The following is a 27611-nucleotide window of genomic DNA, read 5'->3' on the forward strand; positions in this document are numbered from 1 at the left end:
ACCAGAAAATGCAAAGGTTTGTCGTGCTGTTGCGTGCGAGTCTTCTTTTTTTCTTAAAGGAACTTTGCCCTACTTGTAAAGTCTTGTTGACTTTTGGCAAAGGATTTCCTCTATTTCCTCTTGCTAGCATTTTGCCATTGCTAACGTGTTTGTGAGTTCTGTTCTATTTTTGAGCAACCAGCTCACTTCCCCTCCCCCCAAAAAGCCCGCCAGACTCTGTCCTCGCTGGCCAACGAACCATTGACACCCCGCCTCTGATGGCAGTGTTTTGATCTTCCTTTGCTTTCAGGAAATGTGCTGCAGATGGAAGATGACCTGGTGATCTCTTTTCAACTGCTGCTGTGTGTCCTTGAGTACTTTATCAAGCGCTCTCCCCCCACTGTTCTCCAGGAGCCTTTCAGTAAGTGTGAGGCATCATAAAAACTAAACAAAGGAGCTCAGAGATTGTGGATCAGGATCAGGCTGGACAGCCTTAAGCTCTGTTCACGCCATGATATTTCTATATTGGGAGATTTTGGAATATTAAATAAGATAATAAAACTGCTTTTCAGAAGTAAGTGTACAAGCCAGAGAAAAATGAAGCTGATTGACTTATTATATCCCAAAATTGTAGCCTCCACATGTCATGAAAAAATTTGACAAAGCAGTATGGATCACAGACATCTTATGAAATGTCTGATTTTCTTTTTGTCTGAAAATGAACAAATGTATCCCCTTAATAATTTGGAAAACTAAAGGTCTCAAACCTCAAAGCTTATTTTTCACTCTGGTATTAACTGTTGACTAGGAACTGGAAAACTAAAGTGAGAATATACAGTATATGTTTTTGCATTGATCCTCAAAATTAAATGTCCTGATGTCTTCTCTGTGAAAAAATATTATTATAATCTGTAAAAAATACATACTGTCACAGTTTGCAGTTATTTAAATAAAATACTGAGTGATTGCATGTATTGAAGTACTGCCTTGCCAGACATCCAAACCACAACAGAAGTAATAATGCAATTTCTAATGTCTGTCATCATTGCCAAAGTTGATGAATGTCATTTTGTCGCCTTAATTCCCCTTGCCATGGTGTCTTCAAAAATGTTTTTGGGCAAATAGTTAGCCTAGCACCAACCAATCTGCGCTGTCACATGGAACAGCAGGAAGTTGATGGAAAAGCACTTGATGACAACATTGTTAAAACATGGTGTACAAAAGATAAAACCCTCTTGAGATGTGTGCTGAAGGGAATGTGCTAAGACAGAATTTTCTTTAACTTTTATTGGGGATGTTTTAAACTGCCCTCTGTGAAATTTGGGAGTGATGTTTAATAGTAATATTCCATCTGACTGCAAAGTTAAGAGGTGGTTTCTCTTATCAAATTAAAAAAATGCTAGTTAATTAAAGAGCAGGGCCATCAATTACATTTGCTGTTGTGATTCAAGTTATGCGCTTGGACCCAAGTTAAACCCAGTACTGATGGACCCTGTAAATGGTACAAATCCAGTGATCTCTATTTGATGAGAAATACTTGATACTCAACAAACTTAGCAGCCTTGGCCTTGTTTCTAAGTGCTGACAGGTTCATATGGTGAACGCTTGCTGGAATTGTTTCTTTCCTCCTAAACAGAGAGTGCTGCTAATGGGGTTCATAGTACCACCCCAACAAGGACATCACGGCGCGGCCAGGGTAGGGGTACCCGTGCTGCCCCCAAACCAGCCGACACTGACCTGCGGGTGATGGAGGCCCTGTGCAAGGAGAACGAGTGTACTGTGGACGAGGTGGGACTGGGTTCCTCACATCCACCTTCGCATCACTTTCAGTAAACGCTTATTCAGTTCAGGGTCGTGGCCTGGAGACTTCCTGGGAAGCACTGGGCACAAGGAGGGATGCACCCTGGATGGGATGCCAGTCTGTCGCTGGACCCAGAGCGTTAAACACAGACACACGCACTTGCAAAAGGGACAGTTTTCCCAGAAGCCACTTAGCCTACCAGTATATCTTTGAACTGGGGGGGGTAAAGTGAAGCATCCAGAAGAAACCCATTCAAGCCAGTAGAGAATATGCAAATTCCATGCAGATAGCATCCCAGGACCCCAGTACTGTAAGGTATCAGTATAACACTGTGTTCACCACTGCGCTCTTCAGGGCCGTATTCATCCCTTTAAAAATGTCTCACATTTTTTTTTGCACGTTACATTGTTACTATGGTTTTGTAAAAAGGCTTTATTTTTTTTTCAAAAAACATCTTTAATCTTTGCATGGCAGAAATGCTTTATCATCCTAGGCCTTTCACAGTTAACCATAATTATGTGCAGAATCATTATTTCCCAACATCTGCTTTTCTTTGAAGTTCTCTTATTTCATGTGTTCTATTTTATTATAAGCATATGTGACAGTTAGCGTTTGCATGTGTAACGTATAAAATTTTAGATCACAGAAAATAAATGCTTTGAGTAATTTACTTACATCATTTATAAGGAGAATGCCTGAGCTGTTTCTGAAATTAGGGGACAAGCCTTTTCCCTAACTGCTAAACACAATAGAGCCACTTTTTTGTAATCTTGACTGAATCAGCAGTTTAATTTTAGACACTCCTGAATTTGCAGTATCCGTCAATTAAAGCCAAGCTGACAATGGTTCATGTCACCATGAGCGAGCGCTCCCCGAGAATCAATGAGAACACGGTTAAATTTGGTAACAGGAGGGGCAGTAATAGTGGCCTGCCTTTCCCCTGTCAGGGTCTGGGTTAGGCGGGATGCAGGCTTCTATTGTTAATCGTTCAGACCCATTATTCCCCCAATTACCTGTGGGGTGGCCTGCCTTCAAGTGATAGAGCTTCACTGTGCAGTTGGACCCACCAGTGAGCCCTTTCCTTCCTTTATGCTCAAAATAGATAACTGACCAACATCAATCAGGCATTTTTCTCCTTGGTTAAGAAATGAGTCAGACTAGTATATAACTGGATTCCATTTTTAGCCAAGTTAAACCCACTTTATTTATAATCGAAGACACCCTGTCTGCTGACTGTAGAAATACAAAATAAATGTTCTAACACTGTGATCAGGCTGAAACCTGTTATGCTACAGCATGCATCTTTGAGTTTAATGCCAAATGTAGTATCTGTCAGTATCACCTTGCTCATTCCTTGTGGGGTGGTCTGGCCTAGATGTTGTAAATAAGGAGGATTCAGATGAGAGGAAGCTATGTAACCCGTTTTCAGTAAGAAATTCATGTAAGGGGGTCCCATCTTACCATTTTGTAAAGGGCATCCAGAGTATCAACTTCAGCTTTACCAGGCAGCTTGTCCCATATCCCCACAATAATTTGAATTACAAAAACATCCTGTTCTTTGTTTTAAAATCCCTTCCACTCTGTTACCACTTGTGTAATGTGGTTCATGTTTAACTGTTGATTCTCAAGACATCCATCAGGTTGACTGTCAGTGCTTTTGAGATTTTTGAATGTTAGAATCAGGCCCCTCTCAAAGTCTTCTCTTCAGAATTAAGAAAGATTATTTTAACCCATCAGTGTGGGACATTCATTAGAGCCCAAAAATCTATCTGGATGTTTGAGGATGGCAATATATTACTTCTTAATAACCAAAATTGTAAATGGTGTTCCAAATGATTTCTAGTGTGTTTTATGTTATTAGCATTACATCTGATTTAAATTGTGCTGTTAACTAAATATCCTGACATCCTGTCTTTTTATTGCTTTTCCACATTGCCTGGAAGTTGAAAATGATGTACAGACATCCACAGTTAAGTCATAAGTAGCTTCTCCAGGCTTTATTTTCTAGTTGTATTTATTATTGCTACTGTACCTGAGTGCAACACCCTGGCATTTCAGCATTAAGCAGGTAATGCTTTGAGACGATCTAGCTGGCCTTGCGCTCAGGAACCTGTTTGTTAAGGCTATTCTTTAAAACAGGGTGTTAAGTTATTATATGGTAATGGTACAAAACTAGTTTTTTTTTCCTGTTCACTTTACCATCTTTTTCCAACTCCTCAGGTAAAGAATGTGTATTTCACCAGTTTTGTGGCCTTCCTTGATTCTGTGGGATTGGCAGGCTCACAGGAGATTCCTGAGGTACGTTTAAGCTTTTCAAAAGGGTCGAATCATAAGCAACCACAATTGAAATAATACAATTAGCAATATAAGTTACTATATATTAAATTAGCATAATAACAAACTTTTGGAAGTGGCTTGCTGCAGTGTTTGTTGTATTAGGTTTTCCTTGTTCCTCTCAAGAATTTAGCATAGTTGCCTGCTCTGAAACACCTTCGTATGACTGGAATCATCAGTGGAAGAATTGTTTATACTGCTTTCTGGGATTTCTGGCACCACACTGTCTAGTTCATCTTCATTTACCTAAGAAGTTACACAGGCCGAGTAACGTCTCCTTCTTTGTGTGCTGTCTTTAATGTTTTTAAAGAAATGTAAAATTTTACACAAGAAAAGAGGCTGGTATTCTGGTAGCACAAATGAAGGGGAAAATAACCCCTCGATTGAAAGCTGAAATGAATCTAGTTTTTTATCAATGTAAATCTAAAAAATTGAAAAAGATCAAAGTCCTTATTCATAATCTTTTACCACCCCATTATGTTTGTATTCTCTGAAAGAAGAAAAGGTTTGAAGCTGCAATGTGCTGTGGTTAAACCTTCAAAATGTTATTAAATATTAAAATTATATAGATATTAAAATGAATTTGTCTGGTCCAGCTGGATTTGATCTAGCTGGATGTCTGCTTATCGTGGATGACACTTAGTTACTCCAGGAATCGGATCATTAAGTGTTTTTTGTTGAAAGCAAAAGTAGTACAGTAAATATGCATGTTTTAACACATTGAAGGAGGGGCAAAGACTGATTTAGTACTTGTGTATTTGTTCAATCTTCATTGGATGAGTTAGTTAGCGTCAGCCAGGAATTATTGTTTCAGGCCAAATTATAATAGTATAACCTGCCAGTTGTGAATTGTCTCAAGATTCAGTTCTGGCCATCATCTTCTCTCGGACTTTCTGTATATGCCTGTTTGTGCTCAGTGTGGCAGGTATTTATATCGCAGTCAGTCATCGGGGACATAGTATTCTTAAGATGGGCAAGTTCATGGAGCAGAAAGGATTCACACAGGCTGGTAAAAACAGCCTTGGCATTGCAAATGAAACTTTTCATTATTATACAAGTAGTGACAAGCTTGTCTCTATACAGCTGACAGCAACATAGTGTTCTGGTGCCTCAGCTGACTTGGCCAAAGGCCAGGGACACTCACGCACATTACTCCACTTCTTGCTTTCACGCACAGTAGACTGTGCAATCCAATCGTCAGCTCTCTGTGCCAAGTAAATTCCCCTGGTGGCCATTACTTTTAGCCTTTTTTTATTCTATAATGAAAACATAGCTGTATCTCATGAAGAATGCGTAACATGAATGTACAAAGTAAAAGGAGATTTTTGTTTCTTAAGATTTTCTAGCTTGCTTCTAAATTTGAAATAGAAGTTGCTGCAAAAGTCTAAGGAAAAAATAAGGAAGTGTTGTATTCTGGATTAAGAGTTACCATCAAGGATTTTACATGAAATATTTTAAACGAAGGGAGTGTTGTACTCTGGATCAAGAGTTACCATCAAGGATTTTACAAGAAATAATTTAAACATTTTAGGTAATCAGAAATTAGTTGAGAGGTCATATGGGCTTTTTTAAGACAAAGTGTTACAGTAGTTGTACATCACAGTGCATTCACTGTGTGGAAGATACTGTGCTCTGGTAGTATGGCTAAGGATCTTGGCCCTGAATTTCTGGTCTTTGAGTGGACAGCAACAAAAATACATAATACATACTGTATAAAAAAAACTTTTAATGTACTTAAAGTTTTAACTAATTCCATCCTCACTTTGGTGCCTTTTGCTAAAGCACCCACAGGAATTGTTGTTTAACACCACTATAATACAACTGTTAATGGAGAACTAGGAAAAATATTACTATTTCAGAATTCATGACTTTGTTCATGACTAATTCATGAATTCAGATCGAAGTTCAAATCAGTTAGAGTTTGTCAGGATAAGCTAATTCATGTTGACCACTGTCATAGTACTTTATTGATACAAATGACAATACTCTTACCTTATTTTTAATGTTCTGGAGTTGAATTTTAAAGATTTAGAAAAGTACAAAATGTCTAAATTCCAAGAGGCCTTATTCAGAAGGCTCATACTGAGTGTTTTTCAACTGACCTCACTCACCAAAACGCACCACTTGCTTGGTCACCCTACCACCAGTGAAAAAGTCGGTTGTTTCTTGTGCAGAATTGTAAACTTCCCCAAAAATGGATGGAAGTGATTGATGTTCTTTTGGGGAAGCAGCACTCTTTGCAGTAACAGTATGTAACTCAGCATGAGAAAAGGTCATTAAATGACCGTTGTTTTGATTACTGTTTTAAGGTTTGGCCCCACTCGTATTCAGCATGAGTGATAATTGTTTTATATGCAAATTCCTAATGTTTTACAATGATCAATTTTGTATTGTTTCAGTCTGAAGAGCTTTCCAAACAGTATGAAGAGCTTTACCTTAAAAGCAAAGATTTTGATGCCAGGTTGTTCTTGGATCATGATGAAACCCTACAGCCAGTTAAAACCGATGTGTAAGTACAACTACGAGGCTGGGAGTCCTCGTTGTAGTTGAAACTTTTGAACAACTCTTGAAAATATTTCAAAATGTTTAAATTGCATCTGTCCCTTACCAGCAGTATACTGTAAATTGTCTCTGGGTGATCTCAGCGTTTGTTCTTCAATACTGTTCAAGTAAAAAACTAAAACTTTCTATTCTTTTTTTCTCATGTCTATTGTCTTTTGCTGAATGTGAACATTTAAACGTTTATACAGTGGATTGTGGCACTGCTGCCAAGGACATTGTCTGGGAGTTTTATTTTATTGTTGAGCCAACATGACTCTTTGTTTAACCATAAAACTAAATCTGTAAGACGGAAAAGGAAAAGTGTACACCGTGGAGCAAAAGAGAAGAAAAAACTAATTGTTCTGTTACAAAGTGATGTTATTGGGTATCTAAAATAGAAATATGAAACAAGACCGGTACAGTAATTGAGTTGGCATAAAAGCTATCTTTGACATCAAGAGATCAAAGGAAAAGCTGTTGTTCACTCTCAAAAGTCTAATGGCAGCGGACAGCTCAGCAACAAGACAACCACAGAACGTCGATTCCCTGTTTCATTGCACATTAGTCTGTGTTGGGTTTCTTAGTATTTTCAGCTGTCTGCTATATGTAAAACTTTTTTGCTGATCAGTTTCTCATTTAATTTCAATTGAATATAGTGAACCACTCCAGAGCAGTGGTTCATTTTCCAGTATAAAATATTCTACAGAATAGAAATGTTTCAGCATTTTTACCTTGTACTGTTGTGATTTAAAATAATGGAACGAAACTGAGCTATTACCACCACATTAGAAATTCTGGCTGCCACATGGCCCTGAATTTCTAATGCCCGGATTCTTAGATATCTACAGTATGTGTTTTTTGGTCAAGTGTCTCCATGTGAGGCTGCCCATTTTCTGCAGCTTTGTGCCTTTAGGTGTTTTTCTCGTACATTTTTAGAAGCTTGTGACACAGTAGTTTTAAATCGGCCATTCCCGTTTCAGCATAACGTTCGCAAATTTTGTTCTGAGCAGTTTTTTTTCTTTGAACTTTGAACCTGTAACTCCATTGTGCCCGAAACACTTTGTTTCTGTTCCTGTAAATGCATTAAAGACATTTTGATGAGTCTATTGAGACATCATCTAGTATATTATCAAGTCAAGAGTAAGAGCCCTATGCCAAGGTCCCCATATTGTATTAAATTAATAGAATGAAAGAAATGCCAGAAAATAACTTAATTTTGACATTGAAGAAAAGACCCCCAGTCCACCTGAATTCTGATTTCCACTGGACTTCTTTAAAGATATCCACTTAAAATAATCAGTTTTCTCTATATTACTTATCTCTCAGTAAGAGAATATTAGGGAGAGTCAAAAAAGCCCAGGTGAGCAATTTAGTGCTGTGTCATGGAGCATTTGTTCAGATAGCACTGATATGAAATAAATTTGTGGAATTGATAAGGTTGGTGTTAGATACAGTAGATAGATACTTTATTGATCCAGTGAGGGAAATTGCAGTGCAACAACAGCTTAACACAGACAACACAGCAACAGTGAAATGAATGATACAATAATAATACAATACAATCAGTACAGTGAGAAGTGCACTAAGAAGAGTTACTCACAGTCCAGAACACACAAAGAACAGAACAGTACACAAAAAACGTCATATTGCACAATATAAATATAAATGTATTGCACAGGTCCTTGACATATATTACACAAAAATGGTTGTAAACGTGTTGCAACATTCTTCACTTACACATATGAAAAGATATTTGTTTACTGAATGCATGTCAGCATTGAAATAAATAGCACATTTGCTACATTTGTTAGACTTGCTCGTCTGCCATTAGCTGTGTAGTAAGAGTATTTGGGATATTATATTTTTAAAACATTATGCTCTTTTGCACATTAGAATCCTGCTTTTTGTGCCTTGGTTTTAATGGAACAATGGTGAAGTGTGTTGCTGCTGTCTGTTACAATGGTGCACAGGTGACTTAAAGCCTGCCATCAAATGAAAAAAGGGACCTGCAGCAATTCATTTTTACAGAAATTTAAATCCTAACCAATCAAGAATATCGGGTAACAAACTGTGGTCATGTACACATCTAAGCCTGGATTTTGCATGCTTTTGTACTTTTCAGCAACAGCAAGCGTGAGTTTTGCATAACTAGTCCATAAATTAAGTATAGTTATCTCTTTGCTGTTAATTTGTGCAGATAGCAAACCCTTTTATAAAGATCCAAAAACACTGCTGTAGCCCATTTCTAGATTAAAAAAGAAACATTGTTCTGTCATTGCACTTGTTCAGAACAAAAACATGTTTTCACTGTCTCATTCCACAGGAGCCTGATGGTATCTATTTTTTTCCCCACAGGTCACAGCTGGAGCGAACGCCCAGAAAAAATCCTTTGGAGGAGGAGATACTCCCCATCCCACCACAGACTCCAGTCAGGTGTGTGCACATGTGCCAGGCTCAGTGACTGCTTGTTTCACTTATCTGTTCTTCCAACGTGTTCTTGTACAAAAATTCATTCACTGTCATATGGGAGTTTAATTGCTTCATTGGTACTGTAAGAAGTACTATAATGGAAAAAAAAGTGAGGAAATCGTCCCAAACTGCATTTCAGCCCCTTGCCCATGGTAAAGTATTCTATATTTCAAGATAATGTTGCATTTTCCCTAACTTTTTCTTTTACCTGTACCACACTTGGCTTTAACCTCATCTTTATGTTAAACTGATGCCACTCAAATGCCTCATATAATAAAAGTGCTATGCAGAGCATATGCCGAGTTCTGTAGTCTACAAAACGCTGGCTTAAACAAATGTCACATCACTGGACAGCCTTTGAGCTGTGTTCTGCCTGGTAAATTGAGCACTGTCCAGACATGAAGTTGTAGATCTGATGTACAGTTTAAAATATTTTTGTGTAACAGTGTAGATTAAATTCAATTATAGGACAGTTTGAGGATTAGTATATTAGTTTCTAATATTTTGTTGACATGAAAGCCAGTTCATTGGACCTCTCTTCTCAGTCGTGGCCAGTGAGGAAGCTTGCCAGACTGGTTTTATAACAAGGTGGACAATAAAGACATTACATAGTGTTTTATAAGAGCAACTGGTAACACCAAAGCAAAGTGCTGCATTTTCAGTGTTTTGCAGCATTCCAGCCTTTAAAAGACATTTACTAGAGCCAGTATGTTCATTGCCCTCTGGGTATTGGCTTTTTTTATTTTCAACCATAATTAAAATAATTTACTTGTGATTATTGTACATAAACTGCATCTCCATTCGGTTGAAAGGATTATTATCAGAGCAACCCGGTTTTCAACAGGTGAAAATAAATACACAGCCACATATGCAGTTGGTAAACCACAGAACTGTAAAATAGATTTGTGAAAATGATGGTTGAAAAACATGTGGAACACTGCACATAAGCGATAAAGCTTAGTGTGATTTTACAATGTCTGCTTGAAAATGCATAAGTAGTTCCCAGTGGAAAGAGAATGGAGAAATACATAATACATGTGGATGTAACTGTATTTTTTAAATTTTATATCTATATTTTTAGTAAATGTGGTTAGTTTTGTCATTGACATTTCATTTTTATTTTTTTAATTGACTATCACTCTGCAACTCAGAACTGGCAACCCACTGAAGCTAAGCAGGTGTGAGCCTGGTCAGTACCTGGATGAGAGACCTCCTGGGAAAACTAAGGTTGCTGCTGGAAGAGGTGTTAGTGGGGCCAGCAGGGGGATGGGGACACTATACTGTAAACAGGCGCTGTCCTTCGGATGAGACATAAAACCAAGGTCCTGACTCTCTGTGGTCATTAAAAATCCCAGGTTATTTCTCTAAAAGAGTATGGGTGTAACCCTGGTGTCCTGGCCAAATTTCCCATTGGCCCTTATCATCATGGCCTCCTAATAATCCCCATTTATGAATTGGCTTCATTACTCTGCTCTCCTCCCCACTGATAGCTGATGTGTGATGAGCGTTCTGGGGCACTATGGCTGCCGTCGCATTATACAGGTGGATGCTGCACATTGGTGGTGGTGGTGGAGGGGAGTCCCCATTACCTGTAAAGCGCTTTGAGTGGAGTGTCCAGAAAAGCGCTATATAAGTGTAAGCAATTATTATTATTAAATTAAATTGAACACATTGTTTTACAGTAACTTGGTAATTACTCATCAGTTTGCATTAGTTATGTGAATATGCTCAGTTGTATTAATGCACAGGGACACAAAATAAATTAATCCAGTGCTAGTGAGCAAGCAGCGGTTCTCAATTTTCAGAGAGCTGCAAGACTAGAGTTGCAGTTATCTGTGCCAGAATCTTTTGTGAAGTGAGCACCCATGCATCTTGCTGGGCACCTCAACTTGTCAAAAGAGTTGTTGCTAGAAAGTCAAAACTGTATTTAAAATCATGAGGAAAATTGATGTGGTATAAACAATAGCTGTATAATTTGCCCTAAAAAATGTTATTGCTTTAACTATTGGCCAAAAAACTAGGAATCCTCCAGTCAAATGAGCAGTCTTGCATTGGGTTGTTGGCTTGACATCTATAAACTTTCATCGCTTTCCTCAAAGCACTTGCATTATGAGGATCTATTGGATCCTTCAGAATGCAACGCACCCCATTTCTCCTGCTTGAGAAGAATGAGAAGCAATATTTCAGAATCTTGTAGAATGCCACTTCTCATTGAATGTGTGGGGTTTGTTAGTATGCTTATGCTTAGGAGCACATGCAGGTAATGAGGTAGAGAACATGATCAAAAAGAGTTGTGTTAGTGGGTGAGTTTTAAGTAGGCTCTGGAGAGTGATGAGACCCAGGCTATTTAGGCCCAGTGTAGGACTGGGACAGTGGAGCTGCACAGGGATTATTCCAACACAGTTCCTGCCCACAGTTTTAAAGTATTTGTTAATGCCACAAGCAGGAGTTCTGACCAGATGATCCATCTTATACAAATTGCAATGTTCTGTTTCCATTTGTTGTTCAGCTTGCTGTAAATTGAAGGCTTTGAATTGCAGGTTTTTTTTCTTATTATTTTAAATTTAAGTGAACAAGTGAGAGGAAGAGACAATGAGATTTTTAAGTTAGGTACTTTATCAGGCATGTGGGCAGGTGGTCTCAAAATTAACCACCTGACTGGCACAACATGTATAAAATTGATCAGCTTTTGCATCTGTGAGAAAAACTGACTTTGGAGATTAGCCCACAGACCTGGTTATAATTACTGTATATGCCAGGAAATGTATTTAAAACTGAGGTATATGACATATGAATAATTCTGAGCATAGCTGTGGTTTATGACCATTTATTCAATGGCCAAACATTATTTTTACAACCTTTTATTACATCAGTGCTTGCAATTGCAGTGTCCAGCTAATATTGATGTTTCCAAAAGGAATGGATCATCCCTTCTGTTTCAACAGCTGTTGAGTTGGGGGACATCTGCATTTCATTTAGACTTTATAGTATTCTTATTGAAGTGAACAAACAGCCTGATAGCTGATGGTGTGTTTGCTCTGAAGAAACCTGATTATGGGTGCTGTTGTGTTAACCTTGTCTCCACAGAGCTGCCATGAACTCCATTCAACAGCTAAAGGTCATCCTCAACTCTGCCAGTGACTGGCCATCAGAAAACCTTGTAAAGTACTTCAGTGTAAGTGAATGTACTGCACTGTTGGCCCGGTGGGAAGAGCATTGTTTTGTTCTTGCTTTTACTTTGCCAGTTTTCAGCCTTTGTAAGCAAGGAACACCCAGCACTCACCTTACCATTTGCAGGCCCAAAATGTTGGCATGTGCCTGCTTTTCTAGTAATGATTCATCAGCCAACGAAATGTTACCTGTTGTTGAAGCTTTACATCCTCTGAGACTTCACTACCAGATATGGTTATACAGGAAGCAGATTGAGAACTTACTGGAATTTTATTTGCCAACTTTTATCTGATTAAATGGCATGTAGAGGCATTTACTTCTGAGGTAATTTTTACAAGTTGCATCTTCCAGATAGTATTTGCTAAGAATGGGTACATTTTTTGTTGGCATTAGTCTAGTGTAACATCATATCGTTAATATGTTTGTAGCATCTTTCTTAATAATCCTTGCCTAAGAGTGTTTCATTTGTTTTCTGCTTGTTTCCAAAGTGTAATTTGTAGATAACTGTGGCAACGGTAAGAACATACTCTAGATGTTTAGCATTCTGAAGTTATAAAAGCTAAATTGACGATCCTGTTTTTCCATAATCATTCTATCCATCATCTGTCTGTTACATTCTGGTGGTAGGTTTGTTTCCCAATTAATTATGAAAAATTTAAAAGTAGCTGAACCAGAACATCACCCAATGATGCTGATATTACCTGATAGTGTGTGTGCTTTAAAAGCAGGTACTGAAGAGCTTTTTCCTGAAGGAGAGTTAGGCCTATTGAGGTGTGAATGGCTTCATTTTTGTTTTCCTTAGGAGAAGATGGGAAATTATGTGTTGGAGTTTTTTTGTTTTGCAAGCACATTTTCAGAATTTTTGTGCATTTAACCAAAGTAATATCTGAGAATATTAATTGAATGGGAGGCTTTCCCTTTTTTCCTGTCTGGTGAATTTTAAGACTCGTCTTGTAGTCTTAAAGCTAAGTGTTAACTGCTTTCATAATTGCCATTCTAGCTTTGATCCTAAAAAATCAAGTATAATCAATTATTTCACTCTTTGAACACTTACAGTTTAATCTGGATTGTTATGCATTTTTTTTCTGCCCCAGAACTGTACAGTGAACCCCTCTGAGGAGATCACCGAGAGGGTGGTGAATATGAAAGAACTCTTCATCGATAGGTTTGCTCGCGCCGTGGGGCAACAATGCATTGAAATCGGATCACAGGTAAATGATCTTTTGGGGTTCCTTTTGAAATGGGAAGTGTTCTTCGGCTGTTATTCAAGTTAAGAAACACCTTACATTTGAGCACGGTCATACTGGAGATATTTAGGAAGCTTTAAACAGTATGGCAATCTGCTGAAGTTTTTTTTACCATCTCAAAACCTGGCATTTCAACTGTGCTGCCCTTGCATGGTAACATGCATGGCGACAAATCTCTCAATAGCTTGGCTGCATGCAGTGTGCATGGTACATATGCAGCTGTACACAATATAAATTTGTGTCGGAAAAATAACTTAGTTCTCACCAATGTCCCTTCACCCATGGACTCCGTCAAAGGTGAAACCTAGAGCAGTTGAGTACTGACCTACTGTACTCATTTAAGTTCTTCATTTAAAAATTTGGTGTGAAACATGTAAAGGTTTATTCCATGCTGGAAAGATAAAAGAAAAAGATATGCAACGTTTCGGCTGTGTAGCCTTCTCTGGGAGTGAGAGAGAGTTACTAGAGAGGATTAATAGAGAGAATTAGAAGGAAACGAGTCTGTTGTTGAGAGAGGGGGCAAGGTGTGATCCTAGTTTCAGCATAATTTTGGTTTCAGATGAGTTTCTGCAATAGGAGTTCCGAAACCCCTCTTTGAGAACACAGACGGAGAGATCAGTATGATAATGGCTGTTAGACATCAAATGGGAAACAATGGACTTTGAGAGATCTTTGATCCTCAGAGACCAAACATGTTCCCTGAAGCAGTCACCCAGTCTCCTTCCTGTTTCACCAATATGGATAGGTGGGGATTTTGTGCAAGAGATGTAGTAAATAAGGTTGCTGGAGATGCAAGATATCATCTGAGTGATCTGGAAGTGTACAGAAGGGCCTTGAATGAGCGTCGTATTGAATATATATTTACAGGTGATGCAGCAAGTTCTGTTGCAGGGGAAAGTGCCTGGTGTGGATGATTGCTGGTGGTGGTCAAGGGAGCTGTGAGCAAGAAGGTTATGCAGATTAGGTGGTCAGCAATGTGAGATTGAGGCAATCAGAAAAAAGGGAACCAGTGGACAGATCATCATGTAAGATAGGGAAGTTGTCGTTAATGGTCCTGGGAATAGAAAGGGTGGTTGGGAAGCACCAATGGAATGCGGTTGTTAGGCTGGGAGTTTCTAATTGCGTTGAAGATCCAAGGGTTGTTTTTGCCTCGGTTAAGGGTCTGGTTGATAACATGGGTAGAGTATCCTCTGTTGATGGAAAAAAGAGTGCATTTTGAGGGATTGGTTTTGGAAATCCATGTTATCACTGCAAACTCATCGGAGCCTGAGGAACTGTGAAAAGAGGAGAGAATTTTTAGTATGTGTGGGGTGAATTAAGCTGTACAGGAGATAGCCGTGTGAATCATGTGGGTTTGTAACAGACAGAAGTAGAGTCATGCATGGTAAATGGATAAGTTTGTCCAGAAAGGTTAGTATTAGTAAAGGTAGTGGGTATGTTTTTTTTCTGTAAAACATGATTTAGTTTTTTATCCTTCTCAACAGTGAGGAACTGGTAAAGTTTGGAGTTGAGGGATCTGGCGAGGTTAGTTATAAATGGAAGGTGAGGTGGAGCTTTTAGCCGTAAAACTTCCTTGGCTTCTTTGTCAGAAAGAGTTATCTGTTGTTTGAGGGAGAAAATGGCAGAAAGCATTAGTTTCCTCAAAAAGTGTCATAGAAGTCTCTAAATGTGACTAAGGGGTGGTGTCAGTCAAATGGAAAAGTTATAATTTCAGACAAAATCCTTTAGGAATTATATAACAACGACATCTTTAAAGGAATAGGGGGTGGTCTTGGAACAGATCACTATGAAGAGATGTACAGTAATACCGGTTTGGTGAGAGAAGTAGCACAGGGAGGAGGAGAGCAAATAATGAAGAGATCTAGAAAAAGATTTCGCTTAAGGCATAGTGGGTCACAGCAGAAGTGGACTGAAGTAGTGAAAGTGAAACACTATTTGACACTCTTCTCATTGTCACTTGTCTAGTGCTCTAATCCACAGTCCAACAGTGTGAAAGCCATAGGAAAGCAGAATGAATGAGATAAAACTAGTGCAGAATATACAGTAGCTGAAATGTTAATCATTTTTGTTACACCATTAGCTAAAATCAAAATCATTGGCTTTTTTTTTCTAGAGGTATCAACAGTAGAACATTTAGAAAAAACTAAATGTGTGAATAAATGTGACATGTTTTCTGGGCATTCTTACATGATTTTGCTCGATGGTGCTGTTAATACTACTATATAACATTTTTGAATTTTGTAAACAAGATCCATTTTCCATTTTGTAAATCTTTTTGACGTTCTTCCTATTTCATCAGGGATATGGATACATTTGGACAACAGTCTTGCAATGGAAGTGCTCTGGTGTCCTATATATATATAGAAATGTGAATAATGATTTAAGTTTATTAGTATATGAGTGGAGTTATATTCTTAAGGGGTTTTTATTATTTAATTGATGCTTAAATGTAACTAGAACTGAGTGCTACAAAAATGAACATTTATCCTTTGTGTATCACACTCATTTATATTGTACCTCTTGAATACTACTACTAGTAATTCATCTTTTTCTAAATGTACAAATAAACACATTTCCTGTTTTTCTTTTTCTGACCAGAGATTTGTACTTGGTGTTCGGTTATACTACAGAGTGATGGAATCCATGCTTAGATCTGTAAGTGGGTTTATTTATTAAAATGGTGGGATACTTTCTTGCTCTTCTGTTGTTTTTCTAAAAAAATAATTCAAATCACCCTAGCATCTTTTTTTCCATTTCCCTTAGGAGGAAGAACGGCTGTCTATACAAAATTTTAGGTAAGTTTAAAACCTAGCTTTTCTGAAGTTAAGTATAAAATGTAAAATGGGGATGGATTTGTCATTCTGTGCGGTTAGTGACATTCTTGTATCCATATTAATTTTCAGCAAGCTCCTCAGCAATGCAGATTTCCACACCTCTCTGTTGGCCTGTGCTTTGGAAGTTGTCATGGCTACTTATGACTGTAAGTTATTTTTTCTCTCTTGCACAGATGAGTTCTGATTACTTTGACTTCCCCAAAGTGATTTTTAACATCTCATAAAAGAAAGCACCCCTCAGTACATCAGATTTCACCAAATAAAAAAAACATTACTGCACATTATTTTCCCTTTTACAGTGCCAACTATCACCTGATAAACACTTTGAAGCTGTTTCTTGCAATAGGAACCAAGCATAAAGCTTGGTTTCTGCACTTTATTTTACTTTATTAAACATACTTGTCACCTCTGATAAGACCTTTACACTACCTACCACAGAAGATAAACTTTTACCCAGAGGTGTTTGTCTACTTTTCCTGTTATTACAATTCTTCAGTATCCTGTTGTGTTAAGGCACTGTATCTGCAGCTTTTTTTCTGATGGTGACTTAAGTTTCTCAGTACATGATGTTCATCTGCCTTATTCAGCAAAAACAAAAAAGTAGTTCAAAGAAAGTCGGAAATGCGCAAGATGAAATATGGTAGTATATGAAATAATATCGGTATGGAGAGATTTTATCATGTATGATAAAGTGTAAACCTTAAAAAAACATAGTAAGCAGTTGAGTGCCAGGTTTCACTTATTTCCTAGACTAACTTTGATACAACTTACAGAAAAGAAAGGGTTTATCTTGGTGGTTAGTTTACTCAGATTGTTTTTGTTTTTGAATGCTCATCAAAAATGTGGAAAACCATAAGGTACACTCCAATGCATGCTTTTTGTGATCATTTTTTTTAACAGTTTTGTGGGTTAATAATGGCAGAAATCAAGTTTCATACTAAACAAGGTGGCAGATTCATCAGTGTTTTTTTTTTTTGTCCCTCCACCAGGGAGCACTTTCAAGAGCAGCAGCAGCTCATCGGAGACAGACCTGTCCTTCCCCTGGATCCTGGATGTCTTCAAGCTGAAGGCCTTCGACTTCTACAAGGTCATTGAGAGCTTCATCAAGGCAGAGCCCAGCCTGACGCGGGAGATGATCAAGCATCTTGAGCGCTGCGAGCACCTCATCATGGAGAGCATCGCCTGGAGATCGGTAGGCACTGGGGAGAGGGGGCAGCAGCGTGGGCTCTCTGGGCCGATTTTATTAACCGTTCCATAGAGAACATGTGCATGACAGAATAGAGTTGACACTAATGCACAGGCATCTGGTTTGCAAAGCCAGCCGGGTCTTGATGTGGACAATTGGATGCTGCTGACTGTTGCTTGTACCACATGCACGGAAGTGCTGTGAGACAACCTGACCTCTAGGACTGTGATGAGGCTTTATTCTATGATCTGATTTTTTTTTTAAGTTTGTGAAATGATCACATGGTAAAGAGGAAAACGGGGGTTTTGCAATACCACATTGAGGAAGAAAGCATGACATGTCTGTTTATTTCATTATATTTTTCTTGTAAATAAAGCATGTGTATAGTTTTCTGGGATTATACTTTGTAACAGTATGGTTTTGTGGAGATCACTCTTACCACTGGATGAAAGATGCAGGATTTTTTTCCCCTTATTCCCAATAAACCTGAAAATGGAGCTCACGAAAAATAGGAATATTAAACACTTCGCTTCTACCATGTTTTTGTTCAGGGGGAAATCAATTATTTAGGTGATTCTGTAGTTTCCCAATTTGAGTTTGTGCTTATGAGATGCCTTTTAGTGTCACCCTGGCACTGAAACGTCATAAATAGTATTTTAATTTCTCTCCTTCTGCCAGCTAGGTAGCACAGCACGATGTATTAACTCCAGGGCTTGTTTAACAGGTGACAGACCTCTGTCAGGTTTGTGACATGGCTACATTATGATTTGTAATCATGCATTCTAAGCATCATGCTACTATTGTCTTTGCACAGCCTGTTATTAACCCCCCCCTAGACAACAGACAGCCTTGCTTGTAGATTTGTTATATTGCCTGGTTATGGTCATTTCTACTAAACAGCTTTCAACATAATTGCTTAACATTTAATAACATCTTAAAATCATGGTTAAATTTACCAGTCATTCTTAGCCTTACAAATATTTAAATAAAAGATATGTTGATCTGGTTGGAGCATACTAAAACTGTTTTCTTAGTAATAGCTAAGCCTTTTCCCCATTTACCCAGTTTAAGTTCTTTGAAATTCAGAGGAACTGATGTTTACACAGTACTTTTAATGCAACATTTGTGCATTTAACTTGTTTTATCTTTTCCTGTTTTAAATGATAGAAGGAAACATTTTGCAGATACAGGCATTAAATACTGAAAGAAAAACACTGCAATATGTGAATGATAATCTTCTATTTGCATGCAGGTTTCTGAATCATGTTAGCAAACATTTATTCACAAGTGTGGTAAGACTTTTTTGTTTACTTATAAATTTAATTTACGACAGCATTTATATTAGGTATGTTTTTTTTATGGGGCTCGGGTAAAATGAAATCTTACTTCTAAAAACCATTGACATTTCTTATCTGCAAAATACTCAAAAACAGTATTCTTTAGACATAGAAGATTTGCTGTTTCTGTGTCTCCTTAAACTAAATGTGCACTATAATGACTGCATACACCTCTTTTAATTTCAAAAGAAAAGCTTTAGACCTTGACTGGTGTCTAATAATAACTATAACTGACACAAAGGAAGAAACTTTCTTGTTTCACTTTTCAGCTTCAATATGAAAAGAAGACAGCTGTTTCTGGTTCCCTTATGGTGACATTGTTCATGACCTGTCTTTCTTTATAAGAACAATGTCAAAGGTAAAGGAGACGTTTTATTTCTGTAAAAAAGTACATAGGCATGTTCCTTCCTGGTTGGAGACTGGACTATACTGTTTTAGTGAAATAAGTAGCAGACGGCAGACTTTGTGATCTCTGAAGGTGGTTTTATCAAAGGTTATGAAGAAATGTCTTTTTTAAGACCTGGGCATCTCTCTGGTTCAGTAGTCTACCAGACTACCTCACTAACCAGTATAGAGTTTTGAAATGCAAGGTATTTTAAAATCCATACACATTTTTTGTGACATTCAAAGCCCTTGTATCCTAGGTTTTAAAAGATTAAGTTTTAGCCATTTAATTTTTGAAATGGTATTGGAATTATTGACTGGTGGAGGCCACAGGGACTGGGGTAGATTAGCTGGAGCCAAGGTGATGAATATTTAACTTGGCAGACATTAAGTAGTTTCAGCACTTCCACCACTGATCCATTTTTTTTGCCCTTCTGTGCTAATGCTGTATTGTTACCGAGATACTTTACCCTGTACTTACTGGAACATCTTAACATCTTGAAAGAACAGCTGTTAATTTTCAATTCACCACCCTTTCAAGCTGAAAAGAGAAAAAATCTCAGACATATTCTTGATTGGTATAATTTGATGAGTGTATTGTAGCAGAAGTTTTTTGAGGACGTTTTGAGGAAACCGTCCTCAGAAATACCTTCAGAAAATGGAAGCTGTTAGCAATATTTTCTGTTCTTGCACATTTGAAATATTAGGAGACCAGTTAATTTTGCTAGGCGAGAAGACCTTGAAAAGTTGTCAAAGCTGCTTTGCATCTGAGTTTCTTAAATAAACATTCATGTTTCCTGTGATAAATCTTATCAAAACCAGAACATTCCTCACGTACAAAGACAGCCAAATCATAAATGGGGCCACATACTGATGTGGTATAAGTCAAAATGAATTTGGTCAAAATCCACTCATTTAAAAATGCAATGCAAAATGGTTTATGTAATGATCTTGTTTCTCTTATAAATCAAGCGATTGATATTTCCCATATCTGAGTTTTGTAACATTTTTAAAGAAATGACTTGTTAGAGTCTTGGGTCTTTGATACCATTTAGAATTGGCTCATCCCTGTTTCTTCCATAGCTTTTTTTGTACACCGTAAATTTTAGAATTACAATTCAATTGAGGCCCTTATGGCTAATAACGGCAAAGTTGTTAAAATTAGGAAGAACATTTTTTCTGTTGCTTGCATGAGTATTTCACTTAAACTATACCAAAATACATGAAATATTTAATAAAACAGCTGACTGTAGTGAGCTTTGAACATGTGCTGTTGTAGAATGATATAAAACAGTATTTCCATGGACTGTAATAAAACTTGCAAAATTTAAAATGAAAGAAACTGGAAATTACCATTTTGTCCCAGTAAGGGAAACCAGTTGATTTCTGTGGTCTTAGGCTTTTTTTCTGAAATTTTAACTGCTTTGTTTGTACACTCATATATTATATTATATCTTGTTTCCTTGATTGAGATACTATATTGATTATAGTATACGAGTTCAGACTCATAAGAGTAATGTAAATGTAAAAACTGTCCTTAAATGTAAATTTTATAACTTTGCTATATTGTTGAGGGAAAATGGAGGGATTGAGATCCCTTTTGCAAATCGGGAAATGAATCGTTTGTTTTGCTATGCAAGTTCTATCTTCCCTTATCAACACACTACTGATATACAAAAGTGAAGACAGGACGTATAAATGCTTTCCTCAGATCCTAGTGTGGGGTTCACATGAATACCGGAGGAAGTATCAGTTTTCCTTTCACAATGGTCTTTTCTGAATGAGCCTCCTCTCCCTGTATCCTGTAGGTTTCCAAACCACAGTATAATCCTGTGCTTTCTCTTTCACATTGAAACATTATCTTTGTTACCAGCCATGTACAGTACATATTGCCTTTCTCACTGTTTCTTTGAATGCCTTATTGAATAGCAGAAGAAACACATTTGAACTGCCATTTCTGATATGTACAAGATCTTTATCAGCAGTGTTACAGTACCTTTACAGGCCACTTTAGATGGATCAAATCTGAGTTGATCTTGTGTAAATACATAGTCATACTGCTGAAGAATAAAAGACTGAAGAGAAAATCCCTTTCAGTTCTTACAACAAGCTTTAAACATTGTGACAAAAATTATTTTCTTTTTCTTTTCCTGGTTATGAGAGTGGTAGGATTTAATCCTGACAAGTACCACCTCTGTTAGAGAAACATTCAAACTCATGTTTATGCTGCCATTTTTTAGAATGCAATTGATCCTGATTGGACTGTCAGTGTTCCCACTGCCTCTTAATGTCTGTTTGTTCTAATTTGGAATCACCCAATGTATATTATACCTACCTAGCCAATAATATTTCCTGACTTGGCTTAAGGCTACAATACTCACAGCTTTAACCATGAGAGAATTAGGAAGTATACATAGATTCCTCCTATCCACCAACCTTTTGTTTTTTTCATACATGAGAAGCAACACAGCCTCATACTGGAGATTCAGTGCCAATTGGAGGAGAGGTGCATCCCTCGACAACTGGACCTCAAAACTTAAAGTTCCTAACAGTCCATGGGTCTCTATATATTAAGAGCTGAGAAAGCCTTGGCCAGTTATTGCAATCCTGTCCTCAGTGGTGCTCTACCTGTTTGCCACATCTTGAGTAACTGATCATATTCACTTAATGATATAATCCAGGCTTGAACCTGTGATAGCTGGATCATAATGTGGATGATAAAATAGGGCTTAACACTGTAGCAATACTGTGACTTGATATGGTTCAATCATACCTGTGCAAACTAATTTGTAAGCAAACACGATTAGGATTTAATGCAGGGAGTTTGTTTTTGGGAATCTTTTACAAAGCATTGATTAGACAAACTAATGTGATTGCTAAAAGAAAGATGGCATTTATTGATATGCTTGGTTTTATCTTGCTTGGTCTGAGGAATGACTGCTTGACTATGTGGGCAAATCAAAACTCCCTCCAGTTAATCTGCTATCAGTGGTGCTAGTGATGTTGAAGGGGTATTAATGTGAAGAATGCTGTGAAATTGTTTGAAGACCATGTTTATACCATGGAGGACTGGTAACAGGTGAAAACTGGGGTTTATTCTTTTTACTAACTTTTATGATTTTCAAATCCTGTCAAGTAGTAGCATGAAATTCAGATGTTTACTACTAGTTTTTTTTTATTTGTACTTAGTAAAATTAATTGGATTTCTTTGTAAATTGATGAATGACAATAAGGAAATTGAGCTAACTAATCAATATAACCTAAATAATTGAAGATAGCAGTTAGTGGTGGTGCAATGCTAAACAATTGTACTAGAATAGTATCTAGTCAAGAAGTACCTACACTTATACAAAACAGAAGAAGCCTGTGATTAATGCAAACAAGTGTACAACTATTATACATAACCCACCTTTCACATCTCCATGTATGTTAAAAGAATGCAGCACAGGTTCAGCAAGAACTTTCCCACACAAGTCAAATCCAATCATTTGAACATCCACATTTAACAGAAACTATACGATTCCTTCATGAGTTTTGAGCTGAACTTAATGGAAGTTCCACAGGTGGATGCTGCACATTGTGTCCAGAAAAGCCTTATATTAGTGTAAGTTATTATTATTATTATTATTATTACAGGTAAAACTTGGAACCTTCTCGAGATCTTGTCATTCCTTGATTTATAATGTAGGAAGTTTATCATTTGTAGTCCATGAACATCTGCACTTTGTATTCCTTGTTGGACTGCAAAAATTTATTTTCACCAAGATTTTGTTCTTTTTTTCTTTGGTATCTTGATTCCTGAGCTCTTCTCATCAGGTGATTGTGAGTTTTCATTTAGAGACAGTTCACAAGGATGAGTGTTTCCTAGGGTTTTGATGCTTCCCAAAAATCACCAAGTTGCTGTAGTATGGGAAAGAGGGGTGTCAGTTTTCAGAGGTTATCTTTGTGGCTCAATTGAGGTAGCTTGGCAGTTCAGTGTTGAAAGTGTCCTTAGCTACACTATGCTTTTCCTGTCAGATCAAGTCCCTTATTTGCTTATTTGCAAAGGACTTCAGTTGGTTGGTTAGTATAGAAGACGTCCTTGGCCACACATTCTCTTCTCTATCTTCTTGGGGTAAGGATGAAATTTCAACAAAGCTACAGGGGGAAAAAAAAAGGTTCCATATGTGCAGTATCCCAGTTCAGCTCACTGGCTGCCAGTGCTGGTGGCAGAATCCTTGTGAAACATCTTGCTGGAGAAGTAGTAGATGAGAGGATTCAGGCAGCAGTTGGAGCTAGCCAGGACAAGGACCACGGGGTGTAGTGCCTGGCTGGCTTTGGCTAGGAGGCAGTTGGGCAGTAGCTGCACCTTGGTGAGGGTATACCAGAAGAGGTTGAAATGGTAAGGAGCAAAGCAGAGGAGGAAGATGGCCACCACCCAGTAGATGACCGTCAAGGTTCGCTGCTTGCGCGGATGAGGTCGGCGGTGATCCCAGTGAGGGCGACGCAGCACGTGCAGGATGCTGCAGTAACTGAAGAGCAGCAGGAGCATGGGCAGCAGAAATGCAGCCTCCACAAGGAGGAGGATGCCCACGATGAAGAGGCGGTTGCGGCTGGACGATGGGTCCAGCAGGCAGGGCTGGTGGAGCAGGGCTGCAGCCGTGTGTAGGAAGGGGAGGGAAATGCTGAGGGCTAACACCAGGCACCAAATCCCTGCACTTGTTCCCCTAGCGGTACGCACACTCCTCCACCGCTTGTTGAAGGGGTAGACCACAGCAAAGTAGCGGTCTACCCCGATGCACACCAAGAAGAAGATGCCTCCGTAGAGGCTGATGTATTTAAGTGTGAAAGTCAGCTGGCAGAAAGTGCCCCCCGGCATCCAGTTCTGGGAAGAGTGGTGGTGGTAGTAGATCCTCAGAGGAAGGGACACCACAAAGAAGAGGTCTGCCACAGACAGGTTAACCATGTAGACTGCGGTGCTATTGAGCGTCTTCGATGAAGCCCAGAACCTTTGCAGGGCCAAGGTGTTGCTCCCCAAACCGAAGATAAATATGATGCTGTATGTGACTTGGTAGAAGGTGTAGCGGTAGCTGGTATCCAGGGTGCAGTTGGCAGGAGCTGAGGCCAGGCTCTGGTTTTGGAGCTCCATCATTAGGTCTCATCTGTCAGGAGAGCAGAGCATTTCTATTGCAGTATGCGTGTCTTGATTGTGTGCCTGTAAAGACTGAGGAACAGGCAGATATATATGGAAAGGCAATTTCAAAGCCACCTTCATTAATAATGATTTCTGCAAATAGAACCACATATGATGCACCCTCAATGCCAGTTGCTTTTTAATGTTTTTTTCATTACTTCAAATATTTGCACTGTGACAAGCTGTATATGGCCTTTGCAGTCAGGGGGGAAAAATGGATTTTTGCTCAGACACTGTCTGTTTGCTTTTGGAAGCCACAGAGCTAAGCAGACACTTCTCCCGCCCTCTCTCGCCTGCTTTCACCTGCTGAAAAACGCTTGAAAATCACCAGCGTTTTTATGAAGAGGAAACAACCACCTACAACCTCTCTATCTGGAGAATGAGAGGCATTGAATAAAAAAACTGGATTAGAATTTCATATACTGTACACTGGTATCAGGGTACGTATTTAATAAGTATCAATAGGAACTCTTGTGAGGTGAGCTACAGTATATGTTTATATTGGAATTAAAATTAAAATCAAGAAAGTGTTGTGGTAGGCAGAATTTACCCTTTTAATTTTATTTAATATTTTAATTTTTTGCTCAATTAGGTGACTGAGGCAGTATGCTGTAAAGTACTAGATAATTTTTGTCCTCTGCAAAGGCTTAGAAAGTTTAATTTTATTTAAAAAATGTTCAGTGAGTGTCATTGAAAACTGGAAAGCATTACAAAGCAAAAACAGATTTTTCAAGTTCATTTGATAATGGTGTCCCTGTGTGAGAGCAAGTATGTATTTTTGTATTTTCAAGTTTTTTTTTCTCCTTCCTACTACAGTGATATGTACCTGAGCTTAAATCAAGGACAGTTTTGTAATGATACATGTGCGAGCAACGGTTTATCACGCAGCTGTATTTATCTTCTTTTACACCTTTTGAACTGTTGCCTTCACATTTAGTGCGGCAGAACTACTTCATGGCTTCTTTAAGCAGTGGCACACAGGAAGTTCACAGCAACCGTCAGACTTTTTTATCAAAACCACAGTAAAAGATCTAAACCAAACCAGAAGTGCAAGTTATTTAGATTGACAATTTTATCGGTGTGTAAAGAGACATGATCAAATGTGGCATTATAAAAAAAATAGCATTACCTGTACCCTATTTTCTTGCCTTTTGTCCTTCTGTTAACACTGAAGACAAACTGTAGACCTTGTGCGACAAATGTTTTTTTTTCCAGTTTTAGGTTTTACAGCTCCATAAAACCCACTCATGTAACTTGATTTTCTACACCCTAATATATTCTAAGGGGGTAGTAAAAAGGTGAAGATTTCACAGATTCCTTATAAGGGTTCTTTTTCAGGCTCCTGCAGTGAGTTTATGTCCCATAAAGTAGTTGTTGGATGGTGGTGAAGAGAGTTTAGATTAGCCGTTTTACTGATGGAGCGAAGCTGGTGCTTTGTTGAAATTGTAGACTTCATAGCCTTAGAAATGCAGTCTAGCTCAAAGGTTAATTTATCTTAATACTGTTGTTCCTTCAGTACATTCAGTCTAAATGCAACATTATGCTTGCTGGTTAGAAAACCACTGTTTTCTTAAGGCAGTAAGATGTTGCTTTTTCTGATTTTCTCATTGCAAATGTAGGTACTTACTAGGGAAAATGTCTTGTGCTTCCTTAATTATGCTTAATAAATCAGTTGACCCCAGGTCAATTATAAGGTAATAGAAAGCAGAGTGCGAGTGTATGGAGAAGCTTATTTTAAATTAGTACATATTTATACGGTGTGATGTTTAACAGCCAACCAACTGCAGCATGGCTTCTGTAGAAACAGTGGGAGAAACGGAAGCTGTAGTTTTATCAGTATAAAAATCTGAGGCCTTTGTGGTTACAAGAAATCACACAGTGAATTTTCTTCTTACGTTTATATTGTTAAGGCTCAATTTATCTGTAATGTTTAAGAAATATTTCCAGCTAGATGGCATCTCTAGCTTTTTAAATGGCTTTTGTATAGGAAAAGATAGGTCAACAATGGGTGAATTTAATGATCTCAGTTGAATTTAATGATCTTGGATGATTATACTGTTATATTAATCACTTTTTTACCAGTAGTTCTTCAGATCTTATTACCAGAGTGAAATAATGTTCGCATTCTCCCTTGAGTTGGTTCCAGGTCACTATTATTTTCCAGTTTACTGCCAGATTCCTGTCTAGAATGCTATTGTATTTTCTTGTGACTCATTTTCCGCTTTCCAATCCCTCATTTATGTCTTGAATTTCCAACTTATTTTCACCCAGTTGGTAAGCATGGCATTGTCTGCCATGAATGACCAATTATTCTTTAGCTTTTCAAAAATGTATATCTGACTGCCTTTTTACTTCTGTTCACTCAGTGTCAAGCTTAAAAATATAATATAATAAAACAGACATTTAAATACAAACTGTACATTGCTATTGTAGAGACCCTGCACAATATGTTGCAGAAAAAAATCTAAGGTTTGTTTCTATTTATGTATTTAAAATATTACTCCTGAAATGAAAAGAGTAACATAAAGTAGACTCACCAACATTTAATAAGGTTTTATGTGCAGAGTTCTTCAAGCATGAATTGAAAATTATACTTTGTTGTCTGTTCTTTTATGTTGTTTTTTCTTGTGTGGTTCTGCTCATTTGTATGAGCCCCCTGTCTTGTTGTTCAGCCCAGTGCTTTATGAATCTGTATCAGTTGTGGAGAAAACATTTAGAGCTGTCATCTGCTGAGTAAGTCCAGCTGGTCATGCACACTGAGCTGCAGAAAGATCACTACTCCTCTGTCCACTCCACTGTTCACATCAGGATGATACAGGGGGTTTGTTAATGGACAGGCAAAAATAAACCTGCAAGATTTATTAGAAAGCAGCCTCAAAAGACTCAACACTCATCCCCATCTAAAAAAACTAGGCCCTTTTGTCACTATGGATTCCCAGTGAGTTTCCTTTGGTCAAATCAAGGTGTATATATATAGATGGCCAGCAGCCATATCACTCTGCAACTGGCAACCCACTGAAGCTAAGCAGGTGTGAGCCTGGTCAGTACCTGGATGGAAGACCTCCTGGGAAAAACTAAGGTTGCTGCTGGTAGAGGTGTTAGTGGGGCCAGCAGGGGGCACTCACCCTGCGGTCCATGTGGGTCCTAATGCCCCA

The 27611-nt window shown here is 38.1% G+C and overlaps 2 protein-coding genes across 3 annotated transcripts in view; one reads left to right on the forward strand and one right to left on the reverse strand.

The window, feature by feature from the left end:
* rb1 (retinoblastoma 1) overlaps positions 1 to 27611 on the forward strand; it is a 92418-nt gene that overhangs the window by 17655 nt on the left and 47152 nt on the right. For both annotated transcript variants that reach the window (XM_088639551.1, XM_088639552.1), the window contains exons 7-17: positions 290 to 400; positions 1616 to 1767; positions 4001 to 4078; positions 6514 to 6623; positions 9011 to 9088; positions 12212 to 12299; positions 13390 to 13506; positions 16141 to 16197; positions 16306 to 16337; positions 16446 to 16522; positions 17366 to 17568. In XM_088639551.1, the coding sequence (XP_088495677.1) occupies positions 290 to 400; positions 1616 to 1767; positions 4001 to 4078; positions 6514 to 6623; positions 9011 to 9088; positions 12212 to 12299; positions 13390 to 13506; positions 16141 to 16197; positions 16306 to 16337; positions 16446 to 16522; positions 17366 to 17568 (1103 nt within the window). The remainder of the gene's footprint in view (positions 1 to 289; positions 401 to 1615; positions 1768 to 4000; positions 4079 to 6513; positions 6624 to 9010; positions 9089 to 12211; positions 12300 to 13389; positions 13507 to 16140; positions 16198 to 16305; positions 16338 to 16445; positions 16523 to 17365; positions 17569 to 27611) is intronic.
* Positions 21116 to 24731, reverse strand: LOC148658410 (lysophosphatidic acid receptor 6). Its single transcript, XM_088639557.1, has one exon. The coding sequence runs from the start codon at positions 24412 to 24414 to the stop codon at positions 23470 to 23472; it is 945 nt and encodes a 314-aa protein (XP_088495683.1). The 5' UTR covers positions 24415 to 24731; the 3' UTR covers positions 21116 to 23469.

The sequence above is a fragment of the Lepisosteus platostomus genome, chromosome 7, assembly GCF_059453375.1.
Source record: "Lepisosteus platostomus isolate fLepPlt1 chromosome 7, fLepPlt1.hap1, whole genome shotgun sequence".
In the NCBI taxonomy this organism is placed as follows: Eukaryota; Metazoa; Chordata; class Actinopteri; order Semionotiformes; family Lepisosteidae; genus Lepisosteus; species Lepisosteus platostomus.

What these genes read in the sequence shown, in the direction of transcription:
- LOC148658410 (XM_088639557.1), bottom strand. Translation starts at nt 24,414, where the DNA reads ATGATGGAGCTCCAAAACCAGAGCCTGGCCTCAGCTCCTGCCAACTGC.